Genomic DNA, 15,711 nt, shown 5'->3' with positions numbered 1-15,711 from the left:
CCCATGACACAGGGAACGTTGTAACCATGCCTAAGCCGTTGTGTTTGAGAAAGCTCTTGCGGTCATCAAAGAGAAAACACCCTCAGTTAATTAGAAACCGTTCAAAATCCCTCAGAAGTCCATTCGCAGGATGAGAGACAGGCTGGGTGTGTGTGTTCTCCTACCTGCCCCTCTTTCTTTGCATCTCAATTAACCTGGACTAGGTTTCCATCATTTCCCTCAGAGAAATCTTCTCAAAGTCAAAATATTTCCTCCATGGTATCTTACTATATCAAGATTTTACCAGTTTATAGGAAATAAATAGGTTCATACCCGTAAAACCTCTTAATAAAATGCACTGGTTAGAATTTGGTAATGCTTAATTTAATTATGAAATCTGGAAATATATGTATCTGATTAATCAGAAGAAGGTCTTGAATCCAGGTGTCAAGGCTGGCTTCATTTGAGATCATGAGAGGGCTTATTTCTATTGCCTGTATTACTCCACTTTAGCTAACTACTGTCATTGTAGTAATGTAGCAATTATTTCCTTCTTAGCAGAAATGTCTGATCATACAGTGTTTTACCTCCACAGCCCAAGACTAGACTTGAAAATCAACCCTAGTTCAGCCAGGCGGGTAAGGGAGCAGATGAAGGATGTGTGTGTTTGTGTGTGTGTGTGTGTGTTTGTGTGTGTTTGTGTGTGTGTGTGTGTAGGGGTTGAAAGTGTGGAGTGTGGGGGATTTCTATTCTTGTTTTAGATGGAAGGCACAGATCTGTGAGACTGTGGATCACTGGCCCCTAGGAGGCACTGTGGGTCCATGGTAAGCTGGGTGCCCTGGGAGGGGTTGACAGTCACCCTGGGGAGAGTAGCTTAGGGGAAACTTGGCTACATGCCTGCATCAGAAAACAGGTTTGAGTTCCCTGAGTGGTCCAGACACATGGACCCAGCCCAGACTCCTCACTGCCCAAGGGAGTGGGGACGTGCCTGGATCCTCAGGATGTGCCCAGGGGGTCGTCTCCTGGAGCAGCCTGGGAAATGGTGGGTGATGGATTAGTGTGGCTGGTGAGGGCTGGGTGAGGAGTGTCAGGCAGGGACAGGAAGAGAAGAGAAAGCCATGTTATGGACATATGGGGACAGTGCTCACCTCACACCCACCCTTATCTGAGGGGCTGTGCAGGACGGGGAAGGGCATAGAGGAGCCCACCATGAGACCTGGCCAGGGGTGCAGTGGATCAGGAAACAGCCTGCAGGGACACAGAACAGTGACGTCATAGGCAATGGTCCAATCAGGGAAGTGGGAGGGTCAGCACTTTACACCACTCAGCCCAGGAGCCCCGCCCCCAGCCAGCAGCAGTCTTGGGTTCCTGATGCAGCCATGGGCTCCAGGCTCCTCTGCTGGGTGACTCTCTGCCTCCTCGGATCAGGTGAGTCTGGACACAGTGTGGGAGCTTCTGAGATGCCTTTGCCTCCCAGAGATAGAAACCTGGCAATGAGGGCTGCAGCAGGAGGCTTCCGTGTGCTCTGCCCTCAGCTTCCTTGTCTCCTCCCCAACAGGCCTGGTGGAATCTGGAGTCACCCAGACCCCCAAGTACCTGATCAAATCAAGAAAGCAGCAGTCGACTCTGAGATGTTCCCCTGAATCTGGACACCGCTCTGTGTACTTTACCAACAGGCTCTGGGCCAGGGCCCCCAGTTCCTCATTCAGTATTATGATGGGAAAGAGTATCTAAAAGGAAACATATCGGATCGATTCTCAGTAAAACAGTTGAGTGGCTCTCGCTCTGAGCTGAACTTGGGCTCCTTGGAGCTGACGGACTCCGCCCTGTATCTCTGTGCCAGCAGCCAAGACACAGCCCTGCATGATCAGGTGCCTCTGGGACAAAAACACTCCTGCCCCAGCTCAGGAAGTGTGGTGAGCGTGACTGCCTGCCTTCCAGGCCTAGATAGATCCGATGGTCTCTCCCAGAAATTCTTCTTCTGCTGTGTTTTAATGCTCCCAAAGATCATCCTAGGTAAGTATTATTTTCTCTGTTTATACATCTGAGTGGAAATGACTTGCCCACGTCTCATATTTCATTCGTTTCAGAGCAAGGTACTTGATTCAAGTCTGTCCTCATCTCTTGTGATCTTTGGCCCCCGAAACTGTCCCCCACAAGAATAAATAATATACACATACACTAAATACATACACACATACATGTTTTGAAGAAATTGGCTCATATATTTGTTAAGGCTGGTAAGTCCAAAAGCTGCAAGCTGGTCTGGTGCTTTTAGAGACTGAGGGGGAACTGGTGTTTAAGTTCAAAAGCAGAAGAACTAGTGGCCCAGTGTGAAGGGCATCAGCTGACAATGATGTCTTACTTGGGGGAGGATCAGAAGCCCACCTATGTTATGGAGGGTCATCTGCTTTATAAATTAAAATGCTAATCTAATCTATTATTAAAATACACCTATTCACATGTTACCTTTTCCAAAAATACCCCTTTTAGGAGCACCCAGAAAAATAAAGCTAAATATCCATTGCAGAGTCAAGTTGACATATTGTATTATTCAGGACACCATCTTCCAGGGTTGCACAAAATTTAGTCGCATGAAGTCCCTGGCACGTAACAGGACTCTGGATTTCTTGACTCCCTTTGGTAATCTCTGACAGCCTCCTCTAGTGCTTCCTAGGTACTAAAGTAGATATGGACACATTTTGACTTCAAACCCTATACTTGAGGTCTTCAGATGTCAAAGGAAAGAAAGTAATTGTGTTTTTTGGTTCAATACATGAGATAAACAGAGCATGTAACTTACCCTCAGGCGTTTTTACATCAACGCCTGGCATATGAATTATAGTAAACATTTGAATAATGTGAATTTTGGGGGCCCTGACCCAGCCCTAACCATGATGTAAAAGTTTGTTTAAATTCAATCAACCCTCTCTATTTATGATTCCAGAACAGCAGATTCAACCAGACACAATTGTGTAGTACTGTCAAAAGTGAAAGTGAAAGTTACTCAGTTGTGTCTGACTCTTTGTGACCTCCATACAGTCCATGAAATTCTCCAGGCCAGAATACTGGAGTGAGTAGCCATTTCCTCCTCCAGCAGATCTTCCCCACCCAGGGATCCAACCCAGGTCTCTCCCATTGCAGGGAGATTCTTTACCAGACGAACAACAAGGTCTGTAGGTAGCATCTGTTAAAAATTCCACACAAAACTGGACCCAGGAAGTTTAAAAAAGTGAGGTTCAAGGGACCCACTGAATATACAATAACATTATACACTGTACAGTGAACTGAAGCATGGTTTTGATCCTTTCATCTGTATGTGCCCATGGAACATTCACCTATAAAGACTGAGAATACTTCATCACCAGAAATTCTCTCAGGCCCCCTTCCCAGGCCTGTCTCCATGACAATGAACAGTATGATTTCTTTTGCTGTCATTCTGTTTTAAAGTCCTCTTTAGCCCAGAGCTAAATATTTAAAACATTACTCCTGGTAAGGATAATGGTTAAAGACTTTCTTGAAAGCATGTGAGCACCATATCCATTTCAAGGACTATCCTATCTGGAGATGGATGATTTGGAAAATGACTATCCAAAGATCTTCCCTGCCGGTACAAGCTTTTATTTGTTTTTTAAAAACAATTATTTATGCACTTTACTAAATTTCTTTTCTCATGCACACATTCTCTGAAATGATTTTATGATGCTATTTTGACAGGAAAACCTCATCTCCTAGGAAATTCCTTTGAGGTCCCATGTGAAACACACACAAGTCTTCCTGTGCACACACTGGGTGCTGGGACTGAGTAGGCAACCAGAAGCAGCAACTACGGTGAGAGATCACTTCATGTCAGGAGAAGCTTGCCTTTGATTTGACCCCAGCTACAAGTCACAGGAGTTGAATTGAAAAGTCTCCCTTTCTGTAGCAGCCTGGCCTGGGCACCAATCTCCTCTGTTGTGGGTCCCACTGTCTCTGGGACCAGAGACATTCTGAGCACAGGTGAGGATCCCATGGACTTGTCAGTCCCAATTCAAGGCTTGTTTTTGTAGCTACAACATCGGGCTCATTCACGGCTTATGACTTTAGTTTCTGTGTTTTTGTCTCTGAGGCCCTAGGAAGAGTTACTCCTCCAGAGCCCAGACTTGTGATCAGGTTCCATGGAAACCAGCACACCAGGAGGTAACCATGGTCAGCCAGTCATGACCAGGTGCATGATAATCAGGTTCAGAAATCATTGAGAATTTGAAAATCACTACAGCAGAGCATGGCAGCTAGCACAGGGTCCTTCTAAACGTGAGGTCTGTGCGGTGTGATAGAGTCTAGGGTCTAGAATGTCAGTCACTGATTGGCTGCCATTTTCACAAGGAAGTATCCCATGCAATGGATGTCTCACGTAGAATCGGAGCATTTTCCTTTGCCCTGCTGTCAGCCATCTCTCCCGACATCCCTCCACGTCTGGACTCCTTTGTGCCAACATGTCATCCGTGGTGCTGGGCAGCCAGCTTCTCTCCTCAAAGCAAGGTGGGCCACAGGCCTGAGGTGGTTCGGCCCGCTGCCCCCCCACCCCTCAGACACCAGAAGACGTGCTCAGGTGAGCATGACGGCGTGAGCCTGCCTTTGACAGGCACCCTGTCAGTCGTGAATTAATAAGTGATAGAGCCCAAGGATTCCTCAGGTGTTGATGAGCCTGCCCTAAGGTTGGGGAACCATATCCAGAATCACTGTGGGTGGAAGGACATGAACAAGACTCTTGTTAATTAAACAAAGTAGAAACATGAGGGATTACTGGGGACATGTGAGTCCTAAAGGGCAGCAGGAAGCCCTGAGGAATTTCCCTGAGATTCAAAACCACAGAAATATTTAGACAAATAAAATGAATGTATGTATTAATGAACAGCTATTTCTGGAATAAAATGTACGTAAAGTTGTGAACAGTTTTACGGAAAGTTCACAAGAACTTGTAAGGCTTATGTGCATTGAACTGGCTGGGTCTCCCTGTTGTGAACTGTTCGGTTCGTTCAGTCATTAGGTCGTGTCCGACTCTTTGCGACCCCATGGATTACAGAATGCCAGGCTTTCCTGTGCATCACCAACTCCCAGAGGTTACTCAAATCCATGTCCATCATGTTGGCAATGCCATCCAACCATCTCATCCTCTGTCGTCCCCTTCTCCTTCTGCTTTCAATCTTGCCCAGCATCACAGTCTCTTCAAATGAGTCAGTTCTTCGCATCAGGTGGCCAAAGTATTCGAGTTTCAGCTTCAGCATCAGTCCTTCCAATGAATATTCAGGACTGACTTCCTTTAGGATGGACTGTTTGTATCTCCTTGCAGTCCAAGGGACTCTCAAGAGTCTTCTCTGACACCACAGTTCAAAAGCATCAATTCTTCGGCACTCAGCTTTCTTTATAGTCCAACTCTCACATCCAAACCTGACTACTGGAAAAACCATAGCTTTAACCAGATGGACATTTGTTGGCAAAGTATATGTCTCTGCTTTTTAATATGCTGTCTAGGTTGGTCATATGTGAACTGTTCACTTAGGTTCATTTCTGATTTGAGCCTCTGGGGGAATGGGCGTGGCCCCCTGAGTGACAGGTTGGCTCTGAGGCCTGGCAGGGAGAGTGACATCTCCGAAGGACTCCCTGGAGAGCCCCTCTCCCCTCTCATCCACACTCAGACCAGAGGACCCTCCGCCTGCCCCGCCCCCGCCATGAGCCCCTGCCTCCTGGGCGGTGTGGTCTTCTGTCTCCTGCAGGCAGGTGAGTCCTGGGGGCAGGGTCCCCTTGGGGGTGCCAGCACTGAGCATGCCCTCTGTGACTGCAGCATCGGTCCTCCTTCTCCACAGGGGCGGTCCACGCTGGTGTCACTCAGGACCCCAGATTACAGGTCCTGAGGACAGGACAGAGGGTGACACTTAATTGTACTCAGGATCTGGGTCATGACTATATATGCTGGTACCAACAAGACCCAGGACTCGGGCTGAGTTCACCAAGGAGCAAGGAAACGTGCCCGACGGGTACAGCGTCTCCAGACCAAACACAGAGAACTTCCCTCTCACGCTGGAGTCCGCCAAACACTCCCAGACATCTGTGTACTTCTGCGCCAGCAGTTACTCCACGGCGCTTCACGGCCACCTCCCCTCTGTGCAAAAATAGGGGGCACCGTGCAGGCTCCCAGCACCGGGAGCTCAGGGCTTTGTTAGCCACATGCTTGCAGCGTGACCCTGGGTGTGTGCACTAGGTTGGCCTCAGCCTCACTCCCGGGCCTCGGGGCCATGTGTCCTCCATCGGTCTCAGTCTTTCCGCTGTATCCTCCCTGTAAACCAGGAGACACTTCCCCAGCTTTGACTCCTAGTCATCACCTGAGCCTGAGACCTAGGAGGGAAGGTTGTTGGTAAATCAGATACACTAGGCACTCTTGTCTCACCCCAGGCAGCTGTTTCTGTCTTTCTGTTTCCCCCAGCCTGGCTCTCACCTGGTCTCGGCTCTGGTCCACCTTTCCCAGGTGGGCAGGACTTCCTCTCCCCACCTGCCTGCATCAGCTCCCTGGCCCTCTCTACCACAGCCACACTGCTCCTCCCTCATCTGGGTCGGGTCCCTTCCCATGCCACAGGGAGGCTTTTAAAGGGGCCTCTCTATGTGGTCTGTTTTCAGCAAGATGTATGGAGTCATCAAAGAGAAACAAACTTTAGTTAATTATAAATCATCCAAAAAGTCAGCTGAGCCCACCTGAAGGAGGACAGACTGTCTTTGTGTGTTCTCGACACCCCTGCTCCCAACATCCTTAGCATCTCAACTAACCTCCCTCATCAAAATCCTCTCACAGTCAAAATCTATCCTGCATCACCCCATTATATCATGCTTTGATAAGTGCAGAAATAATTGAGTCCACATTTATAAAATTTTTAATAAAAAGGACGTATTATCTAGAATTTGATAGTGCTTAATTTAAATAGGAAATCTGAAAATATATGCCTGTGACTATTCAGAAGTAGTTATAAATACATGTTTGCAGGCAGATTCATTTGAGACCCTCTGAGCATTTATTTTATGATCGTATATTTCCATCTTTAGCTAACTACCATCATTGTAGTGGTGCAGCAATTATTTCCTTCTTAGTAAAATGGTCAGATCATACAGTCTTCTACCTCCAGAGGCTAAGAGTGCATTTGAAGATCAATCCTAATTGGCCAGGCTAGGAAGGCAGTAGAACAGATATGTGTGTGTGTGTGTGTGTGTGTATTCCGGGCGTGGGGTTTTTGAAACCTTGATTCAAAGAGAGGCTACAAATCCATATGACCATGGACCTTTGGCCACAAGGAGGCACTGTGTTTCCATGGTAAGCAGGGTGCCCTGGGAGGGGCTGAGAGGCACCCTGGGGAAGGAAGCTTAAGGGAACCTTGGCTACATGCCTGCACCTGGGAGCAGATTTGAGTTCCCTGAATGATCCTGGGACACGTGGAGCCAGCAGAGACTCCTCACGGCTCAGGAGGAGGGGTCATGCCTGGAGCTTCAGGATGTGCCCAGGGGGCCGTCTCCTGGAGCAGCGTGGGAAGGGGAGCTGAGAGCTTGGGGTATCTGGTGAGCGCTGGGTCATGAGGGTCAGGCAGGGTCACAGAGCAGAACAAGAGTGTTGTGGACACATGGGACCAGGGGATGAAGCTCACCTCACACCCATCCTTTTTGAGGGGTTGTCAGGACAGGGAATGGCATAGAGGACCCAGCCCTGGGTCCTGCCAAGGGGTCCAGTGGATCAGGAAACAGCCTGCAGAGACACGGAGCAGTGACGTCATAGGCAAATGCTCCAATCAGGGACACAGGAAGTTCAGCACTTACACCACTCACCCCAGGAGCCCCGCCCCCAGCCAGCAGCAGTCCTGAATTCCTGATGCTGCCATGGGCTCCAGGCTCCTCTGCGGTGTGACTCTCTGCCTCCTCGGATCAGGTGAGTCCTGGACACAGTGTGGAAGCATGTGAGATGTTTTTGCCTCCCTGAGATAGAAGCCTGGTGATGACGGCTGCAGCAGGAGGCTTCCCTGTGCTCTGCCCTCAGCTTCCTTGTCTCCTCCCCAACAGGCCTGGTGGATTCTGGAGTCACCCAGACCCCCAAATACCTGATCAAATCAAGAAAGCAGAACGCGACTCTGAGATGTTCCCCTGAGTCTGGACACCGCTCTGTGTACTGGTACCAACAGGCCCTGGGCCAGGGTCCCCAGTTCCTCGTTCAGTATTACAATACGGGAGTGAATGAAAAAGGAAACATGCCAGATCGATTCTTAGGTGAACAGTTCAGTGACTCTCGCTCGCAGATGAACCTGAGCTCCTTGGAGCTGACAGACTCAGCCGTGTATCTCTGTGCCAGCAGCAAAGACACAGCCCTGCATGATCAGGTGCCTCTGGTACAAAAACACTCCTGCCCCAGCTCAGGAAGTGGTTGTAGGGTGTGAACTGCCAGCCAGCGGGACCCAGGTGCTGGTAGAGTGGACAGCCTTTCCCAGACATTCTTTCCTGGTATGTCTCAATGCTCACAAAGATTTTGCGAGGTACGTTTCATTCTATCTGCTCATTTATCTTAGGGAAAGTGACCTGCCCAGATCTCATATTTCTTAACTGTTAGAGCAAGGAATCCTACTCGAGTCTGACCTTATCACTTGGGGTCCTCACCATGCCCCCAACTGACCTCTGCTAGGAATGATGCGTCACCCAGACCTGTGACGTGTGGTCATGCTCCGGGGAAACCAGCACATCAGGAGGTCACCGCAGGTCCACAGTCCTGTAACCAGGAATAGCTACATAATTTTTAGGGTGCCTGCTTTCCAATACCATGAGAATCTGAAGAAAGCAGAGCTCTGCAGCATGTGTGGGGTCCTGCTGTGTGGAATGATGCACAACAAGATAAGACTTTGAGGAGCTCTATGATATTTGTTACTCAATTAATGCAATCCCCGCTTCCCAAGGAAGCATTCCCACGGAATGCACGTCTCACGTAAAATCAGAGCCCTTTTCATTCAACCTGGAGGCGACCACATCCCCCGCATCCCTCCAACATACAAGTTCCTTTGTGCCAACATGTCATCCGCTTGCGTGTGTGTGAGGGCTCAGTCACTTCAGTCGTGTTCGACTCTTTGTGACCCCACGGACTGTAGCGAGTCAGGCTCCTCTGTCCATGGGATTCTCCAGGCAAGACTAGTGGAGTGGGTAGCCATGTCCTCCTTCAGGAGATCTTCCCAACTCAGGGATCAAAACTGCATGTCTTACGTCTCCTGCACTGGCAGGCAGGTTCCTTCCCACTCTCACAATCTGAGAGAAGCCCACGTCATCTGTGGTGCTGGGCAACTGGCTTCTCTCCAAAAAGAAAGGCGAGTCCCAAGCTTGAGGTGGTTCTGCTTGCTGTTCCCCCTCTCACTTCAGAAACTGCAAGCACTGCGTCCAGGGGACAATATGGGAATGTAAATGCATCTGGCAGGTGACCCGTCGTTGGTGAATTGATAAGAAATAGAGCCAAAGGAGTCCTCAAGTGGGGATAAGTCTGACCTACGGTTGGGAAACCAGATGCCAAAAGAATCATTGCAGGTAGAAGGACACCAAAGGACTGTGGTTAATTAACGAAAGCAGAAAGAGACACTTTCCCAGGTGGCGCTAGTGGTAATGATCATGCCTGCCAATGTGGAGATGTAAGAGACTTGGGTTTGATCCCTGAGTTTGGAAGATCCCTGGAGGAGGAAATGGAAACCCACTGCAGTATTATTGCGTGGAGAATCCCATGGAGAGTGGAGCCTGGTGGGCTACATACAGTCGATGGGGTCGCAAAGAGTCAGACATGACTGATCAACTAACACTTACTTAGACACCTGAAGGTGTATTTGGCATTCATGAGTCATAAAGGGCAGTAGGAAGCACAAAAGACTTTCCTCAGATTCAACACTACAGAAATATGCAGGTAAAAGTAATATACATATGAATGAAGAATTATCTCTAGAAAAAGTACATCAAGTTGCAAACTGCTTAGAGAAATATTACAACAACTTGTAAGCCTTATGCCTATTGATCTGGATGGATCTCCCTGTTGTGAACAGTTCTCTCAGGTTCATTTCTGATTTGAGTCTCTGGGGGAAGGGGCGTGGTCCCTGAGTGACAGGTTGGCTCTGGGGCCTGGCAGGAACAGAGACATCTCAGAAGAACTCCCTGGAGAGCCCCTCTCCCCTCTCATCCACACTCAGACCAGAGGGCCCTCTGCCTGCCCCGCCCCCACTATGGGCCCCTGCCTCCTGGGCTGTGTGGTCTTCTGTCTCCTGCAGGCAGGTGAGTCCTGGGGGCAGGGTCCCCTTGGGGTGCCAGCACTGAGCTTGTACACTGTGACTGCAGCATCGGTCCTCCTTCTCCACAGGGGCGGTCCACGCTGGTGTCACTCAGGACCCCAGATTCCAGGTCGTGAGGATAGGACAGAGCACAACACTGAAATGTACTCAGGATCTGAACCATGATTATATGTACTGGTACCGACAAGACCCGGGACACGGGCTGAGGCTGATCTATTACTCAGCTGGTGTGCCCAGTAGCGAGCCAGGAGATGTGCCCGAGGGTTACAGCGTCTCCAGATCAAACAAAGAGAACTTCCCTCTGACACTGAAGTCTGCCTTTCGCAACCAGACATCTGTGTACTTCTGCGCCAGCAGTTACTCCACGGTGCTGCATGGCCACCTCCTCTCTGTGCAAAATCTACTAGGTGCCCACGATCAGGCTCCTAGCACCAGAAACCTTGGGCCTTTGTGGGCCCCGTGCCTGCAGTGTGACCCTGGGTGTGTGGACAACGCTGCCCCAGCCTCACTCCCAGGCCTCGGGGCCATGGGTCCACCATCGGTCTCTGTCTTTCCGCTGCATCCTCCCTGTGAACCAGGAAGATGCTTCCCCAGCTCTGACTCCTAGTCATCACCTGAGCCTGAGACCTCTAGGAGGGAAGGATGTTGGTAAATTAGATTTAAATAGGCCCTCCTGTCTTACCTCAGGCACTTCATCAATGTCTCTCTGGAAGGTTCTCCCCCAGCCTGACTCTCACATGCTCTCTTCTCTTGCCCACCTTTCCCAGGCAGGCAGGACATTCCTCTCCCCACCTCTCTGCATCAGCTCCCTGGCCCTCTCTCCCATAGCCACAGGCTCCTCCCTCATCTGCCTCAGGTCCCTTCTCATTTCACAGGGAGGCCTTTAAAGTGGCCCCTCCACATGCTCTGCTTTGAGCAAGCTGGATGGAATCATCAAAGAGAAATCAACTTCAGTTAATCATCAATCATCCAAAAACTCATGGGAGTTCATCTCAGGGGGACAGATGATCTTTGTGTGTTCTCCCACCGCCCGCCCGCCCTGACTTCCTTAGCAACTCATCTTACCAAGGCCAGGTTGCCACCACCTGGCGCCCTCATCAAAATCTTCTCAAAGTCAAAATATATCATACATCGCACCCACTATATCAAGATTTCATAAGTGCAGAAATAGATGAGTTCATGTTTCTAAAACTTCTTTATAAAAAGTTTTATCTAGAATTTGATAATGCTCAATTTAAATACACAATCTGGAAATATATACATCTGATTAATCAGAAGTACTTATGGAACACATGTTTGCTGGCAGATTCACTTGAGATGCTCAGAGTATTTATTCTATGATTATATATTTCCATCTTAGATAACTACATCATTGTAGTGGTGCCGCAATCATTTCTCTCTCAGTAAAAAGTTTGGCTCATAAAGTCTTCTGCCTCCAGAGGCTAAGAGTGGATTTGAAGATAAACCCTATCAGCCAGGCTAGGAAGGCAGTAGAACAGGTGTGCGTTGCGTGTGTGTCTGTGTGTGTGTCTGTGTGTGTGTGTGTGTCTGTGTGTGTGTGTGTCTGTGTGTCTGTGTGTCTGTCTGTTGTTTGTGTGTGTGTGTGTGTGTCTGTGTGTAGGTGTGAGTGTGTGTGTCTGTGTGTATGTGTCTGTGTGTGAGTGTGTGTGTGTCTGTGTGTGTGAGTGTGTGTGTGTCTGTGTGTGTATGTGTCTGTGTGTGAGTGTGTGTGTGTCTGTGTGTGTGTGTGTCTGTGTGTGTGTGTGTTTGTGTGTGTGTGTGTCTGTGTGTGAGTGTGTGTGTGTCTGTGTGTGTGTGTGTCTCTGTGTGTGTGTGTGTGTCTGTGTGTGTGTGTGTCTGTGTGTGTGTGAGTGTGTGTGTGTGTGTTTGTGTCTGTGTGTGTGTGTGTGTCTGTGCATGAGTATGTGTGTGTCTCTGTGTGTGTGTCTGTCTGTCTCTGTGTGTGTGTGTGTGTGTGTGTGTGTGTGTGCAGGGTCCTGGATTTTTGTAACCTTGCTTTTAACAGATGGTGCAAATCCATGAGATCCTGGACCTTTGGCCACTTGGAGGCACTGTGTTTCCAAGGTAAGTAGGGTGTATTGGGAGGGGTTGAGAATCTCTCTGGAGAGGGCAGTTTCAGGGAACCTTGGCTATATCATGCCTGCATATGGGAGCAGGTTTGAGTTCCCGGAATTGTTCCAAGACATATGGAACCATCACAGACTCCTCCCTGCCCAGGGAACTGGGCACGTGCCTGGAACCTCAGGATGTTCACAGGGAGTTGTATCCTGGATCAGCATGTGAGGAGGAGGTGAAGGGGCTGGGGTGGTTGGTGAGGTCTTGGGGCTGAGTGTCAGGCAGGGTCAGGCAGAGGAGAACAAGACATGTTGTGGGCACATGGGACCAGGGGAAGAAACTCACCTCACAGCCAAACTTGCTGAGGGGCTGTCAGGACAGGGAGTGGCATAGAGGAGCCAGCCCTGGGTAATGCTGAGGGGTCCAGTGGACAAGGGCAGCCTGCAGAGACACAGAGCCGTGACGTCACAGGCAAACGCTCCAATCAGGGAAGCAGGAGGGTCAGCACTTACACCTCTCACCCCAGGAGCCCCGCCCCCAGCCAGCAGCAGCCTTGGGTTCCTGATGCTGCCAAGGGCTCCAGGCTCCTCTGCTGAGTGACTCTCTGCCTCCTGGGAGCAGGTGAGTCTGGACACAGCGGGGAGCTTCTGAGATGTTCTGTCACCCTGCGACAGAAGCCTGGTGATGAGGATTGAAGCAGGAGGCTTCCCCTGTGCTCTGCCCACAGATTCCTTGTCTCCCCCAACAGGCCTGGTGGATTCTGAAGTCACCCAGACACCCAAGTACCGGATCAAATCAGGAGAACAGCAAGTGACACTGAGATGTTCCCCTGAATCTGGATACCTCTTTGTGTACTGGTACCAACAGGCCCTGGGCCAGGGCCCCCAATTCCTCATTCAATATTACAACAGGGAAGTCCGTGAGAAAGGAAACATATCAGATCGATTCTCAGGAATACAGTTCAGTGATCTTTGCGCAGAGCTGAACTTGATCTCCTAGGAGCTGATGGACTCAGCCCTGGATCTCTGTGCCAGCAGCCAAGACACAGCCCTGCGTGATCAGGTGCCTCTGGGACAAAAACACCCCTGCCCCAGCCCTGGAAGTGTTGCCCCGTGTGTCAGGTGCCAGCCTGCCAAGCCCAGTCTCTGGTAGAGCGATAGACTTTCCCAGACATTCATTTCTTTACATGCTTTAATGCTCACTAAGATCATCAAGATAAGTATAATTTTAACTGTTTGTACATCTGAGGGGACGGGAATTGCCCAGATCTCATACTTCATAACTTACAACTAGGCTTCCGCTCAAGTTTGTTCTCAGCACCTGTGGTTCCTTTCCTCATGGAAATGGCTCCATACAGAGGAAAGTCCATATCCGTGCTGGGCTCTGTGTAACAGAGACAGTGTGGGGCTGTAAGATATGAACTGTTACTCAATGAATGTTGCTGTGCATCACAAGGAGGTATTCCCATGGAAAGAACCTCTCAATAAATAAAGACATAAACACTCAGTTACCCTGGAGTCTGCCACCTCTTGCCGTGTCTCTCATATGTCTGTATTCCTTTGTGCCAATATGTCATCTGGGGTGGTGGGCAACCAGCTTCTCTACACCCGGAAAGGTGGGTCACAGGCCTGAGGGGGCTCTGCTTGCTCCCTCCCCGACACGGGAAACATGGGCTCCTGTGAACGTGAACGAGCTGTACCTGCATTTAGCTGGTGGACCGTCTGTCAGTGAATTGATTAGAAATAGACCGAACAATTCCTCAAATGTCGATGAGCCTGCAATGAGGTTGGGAGCAGATTCCTGGAGAAACATGGTAGGTGAAGGGACAATCTCATGACTGTGGTCAATTATGCAGAAATGGAACCTTGAAGTCCTACTGGGTCACATCAGTCACAAAGTCAACAGGAAGCCAGAAGGATTTCCACAAGATTTAACACTACAGAAATATGCAGATAAATACAAGTAATAAATGTATTAATGAAGAATTATCTCTGGACTAGAACACACACAAAATTTAATTAGTTTGACATAAAGTTTACATCAACCTCTCAGGCTTATATCTGTTGAGCTGGATGGATCTCCCTGTTGTGAACAGTTTACTCAGGTTCATTTCTGATTTGAGCCTCTGGGGGAAGGGGCGTGGTCCCTGAGTGACAGGTTGGCTCTGGGGCCTGGCAGGGACAGTGACATCTCAGAAGGACTCCCTGGAGAGCCCCTCTCCCCTCTCATCCACACTCAGACCAGAGGGCCCTCCGCCTGCCCCGCCCCCGCCATGAGCCCCTGCCTCCTGGGCTGTGTGGTCTTCTGTCTCCTGCAGGCAGGTGAGTCCTGGGGGCAGGGTCCCCTTGGGGGTGCCAGCACTGAGCATGTCCTCTGTGACTGCAGCATCGGTCCTCCTTCTCCACAGGGGCGGTCCACGCTGGTGTCACCCAGGACCCCAGATTCCAGGTCGTGAGGACAGGACAGAGCACCACCCTTAATTGTACTCAGGATCTGGGTCATAACTATATGTGCTGGTACCGACAAGACCCGGGACTCGGGCTGAGGCTGATTCATTACTCAGCTGCGACTCCCTACACGGTGGAAGGAGATGTGCCCGACGGGTACAGCGTCTCCAGACCAAGCACAGAGAACTTCCCTCTCACACTGAAGCCTGCCAACCGCTCCCAGACATCTGTGTACTTCTGCGCCAGCAGTGACTCCACGGCGCTGCACGGCCACCTCCTCTCTGTGCAAAAAGGCCCTGCAGCCTGAAACTTGAGGAGCCCTTTGCAGGCTCCTAGCACCTGGAGCCTCGCAGCCCACAGACACACTGGCAGCATAGCGTGCAGTTTTGATCTTGGCTGGCACAGACCTGACAACAGGGCCTCATGATCATGTGTCCACTTTCACTCTCTGTCTTTTCACCGTAGCTGCCAGGTGAACGTAACATGCTAGCAGCTCTGACTCCTAGTATCAGTCTGAACATGAGGCCTCCAGGAGGGAAGGGTGTTGGGAAATCAGGTACATCTAGACCCTCTTGTCTCTCCCCGGGCACCACATGCCTGTCGCTGTGGAAGGTTATCCCCTAGGCTGGCCCTTGTGTGTTCTCTGCTCTTGTCCAACTTACCCAGATGTGGGGTCTTTCTTCTCCCATCTTCCTGGCCCTTGTACCCACCCTTCTCTACTTCAGCCTAGCTGCTCCTCCCTCATCTGGGTCATGTCCTTGCCCATCACCCAGGGAACCTTATAATGATCCCTAAGTGGTCGTGTTTGAGTAGGCTCTCTGGGGTCCTCAAAGAGAATGAAACCTCAGCTAATTATTAATCATCCAAAATTCCTTGCTAGTCCCTCAGGA

The 15,711-nt window shown here is 49.9% G+C and overlaps 1 pseudogene and 2 gene segments (V, D, J or C); all 3 read left to right on the top strand.

Moving 5' to 3' along the window:
• Positions 1 to 1,318: 1,318 nt before the first annotated feature.
• On the top strand, positions 1,319 to 8,511 carry LOC122438740 (annotated as a pseudogene).
• Positions 8,512 to 10,226: 1,715 nt separating this feature from the next.
• LOC122437860 lies at positions 10,227 to 13,373 on the top strand. The segment is given in 3 exon segments: positions 10,227 to 10,281; positions 10,367 to 10,705; positions 13,123 to 13,373. Coding segments are annotated over 3 exon segments (639 nt in total).
• A 1,273-nt stretch (positions 13,374 to 14,646) lies between these two features.
• Positions 14,647 to 15,128, top strand: LOC122437859. The segment is given in 2 exon segments: positions 14,647 to 14,695; positions 14,782 to 15,128. Coding segments are annotated over 2 exon segments (396 nt in total).
• Positions 15,129 to 15,711: the final 583 nt, after the last annotated feature.

The sequence above is a fragment of the Cervus canadensis genome, chromosome 3 (assembly GCF_019320065.1).
Source record: "Cervus canadensis isolate Bull #8, Minnesota chromosome 3, ASM1932006v1, whole genome shotgun sequence".
Classification (NCBI taxonomy): domain Eukaryota; kingdom Metazoa; phylum Chordata; class Mammalia; order Artiodactyla; family Cervidae; genus Cervus; species Cervus canadensis.
The sequence above is the reverse complement of the archived record's forward strand: the minus strand, read 5'-3'. Positions and strand labels throughout refer to the sequence as shown.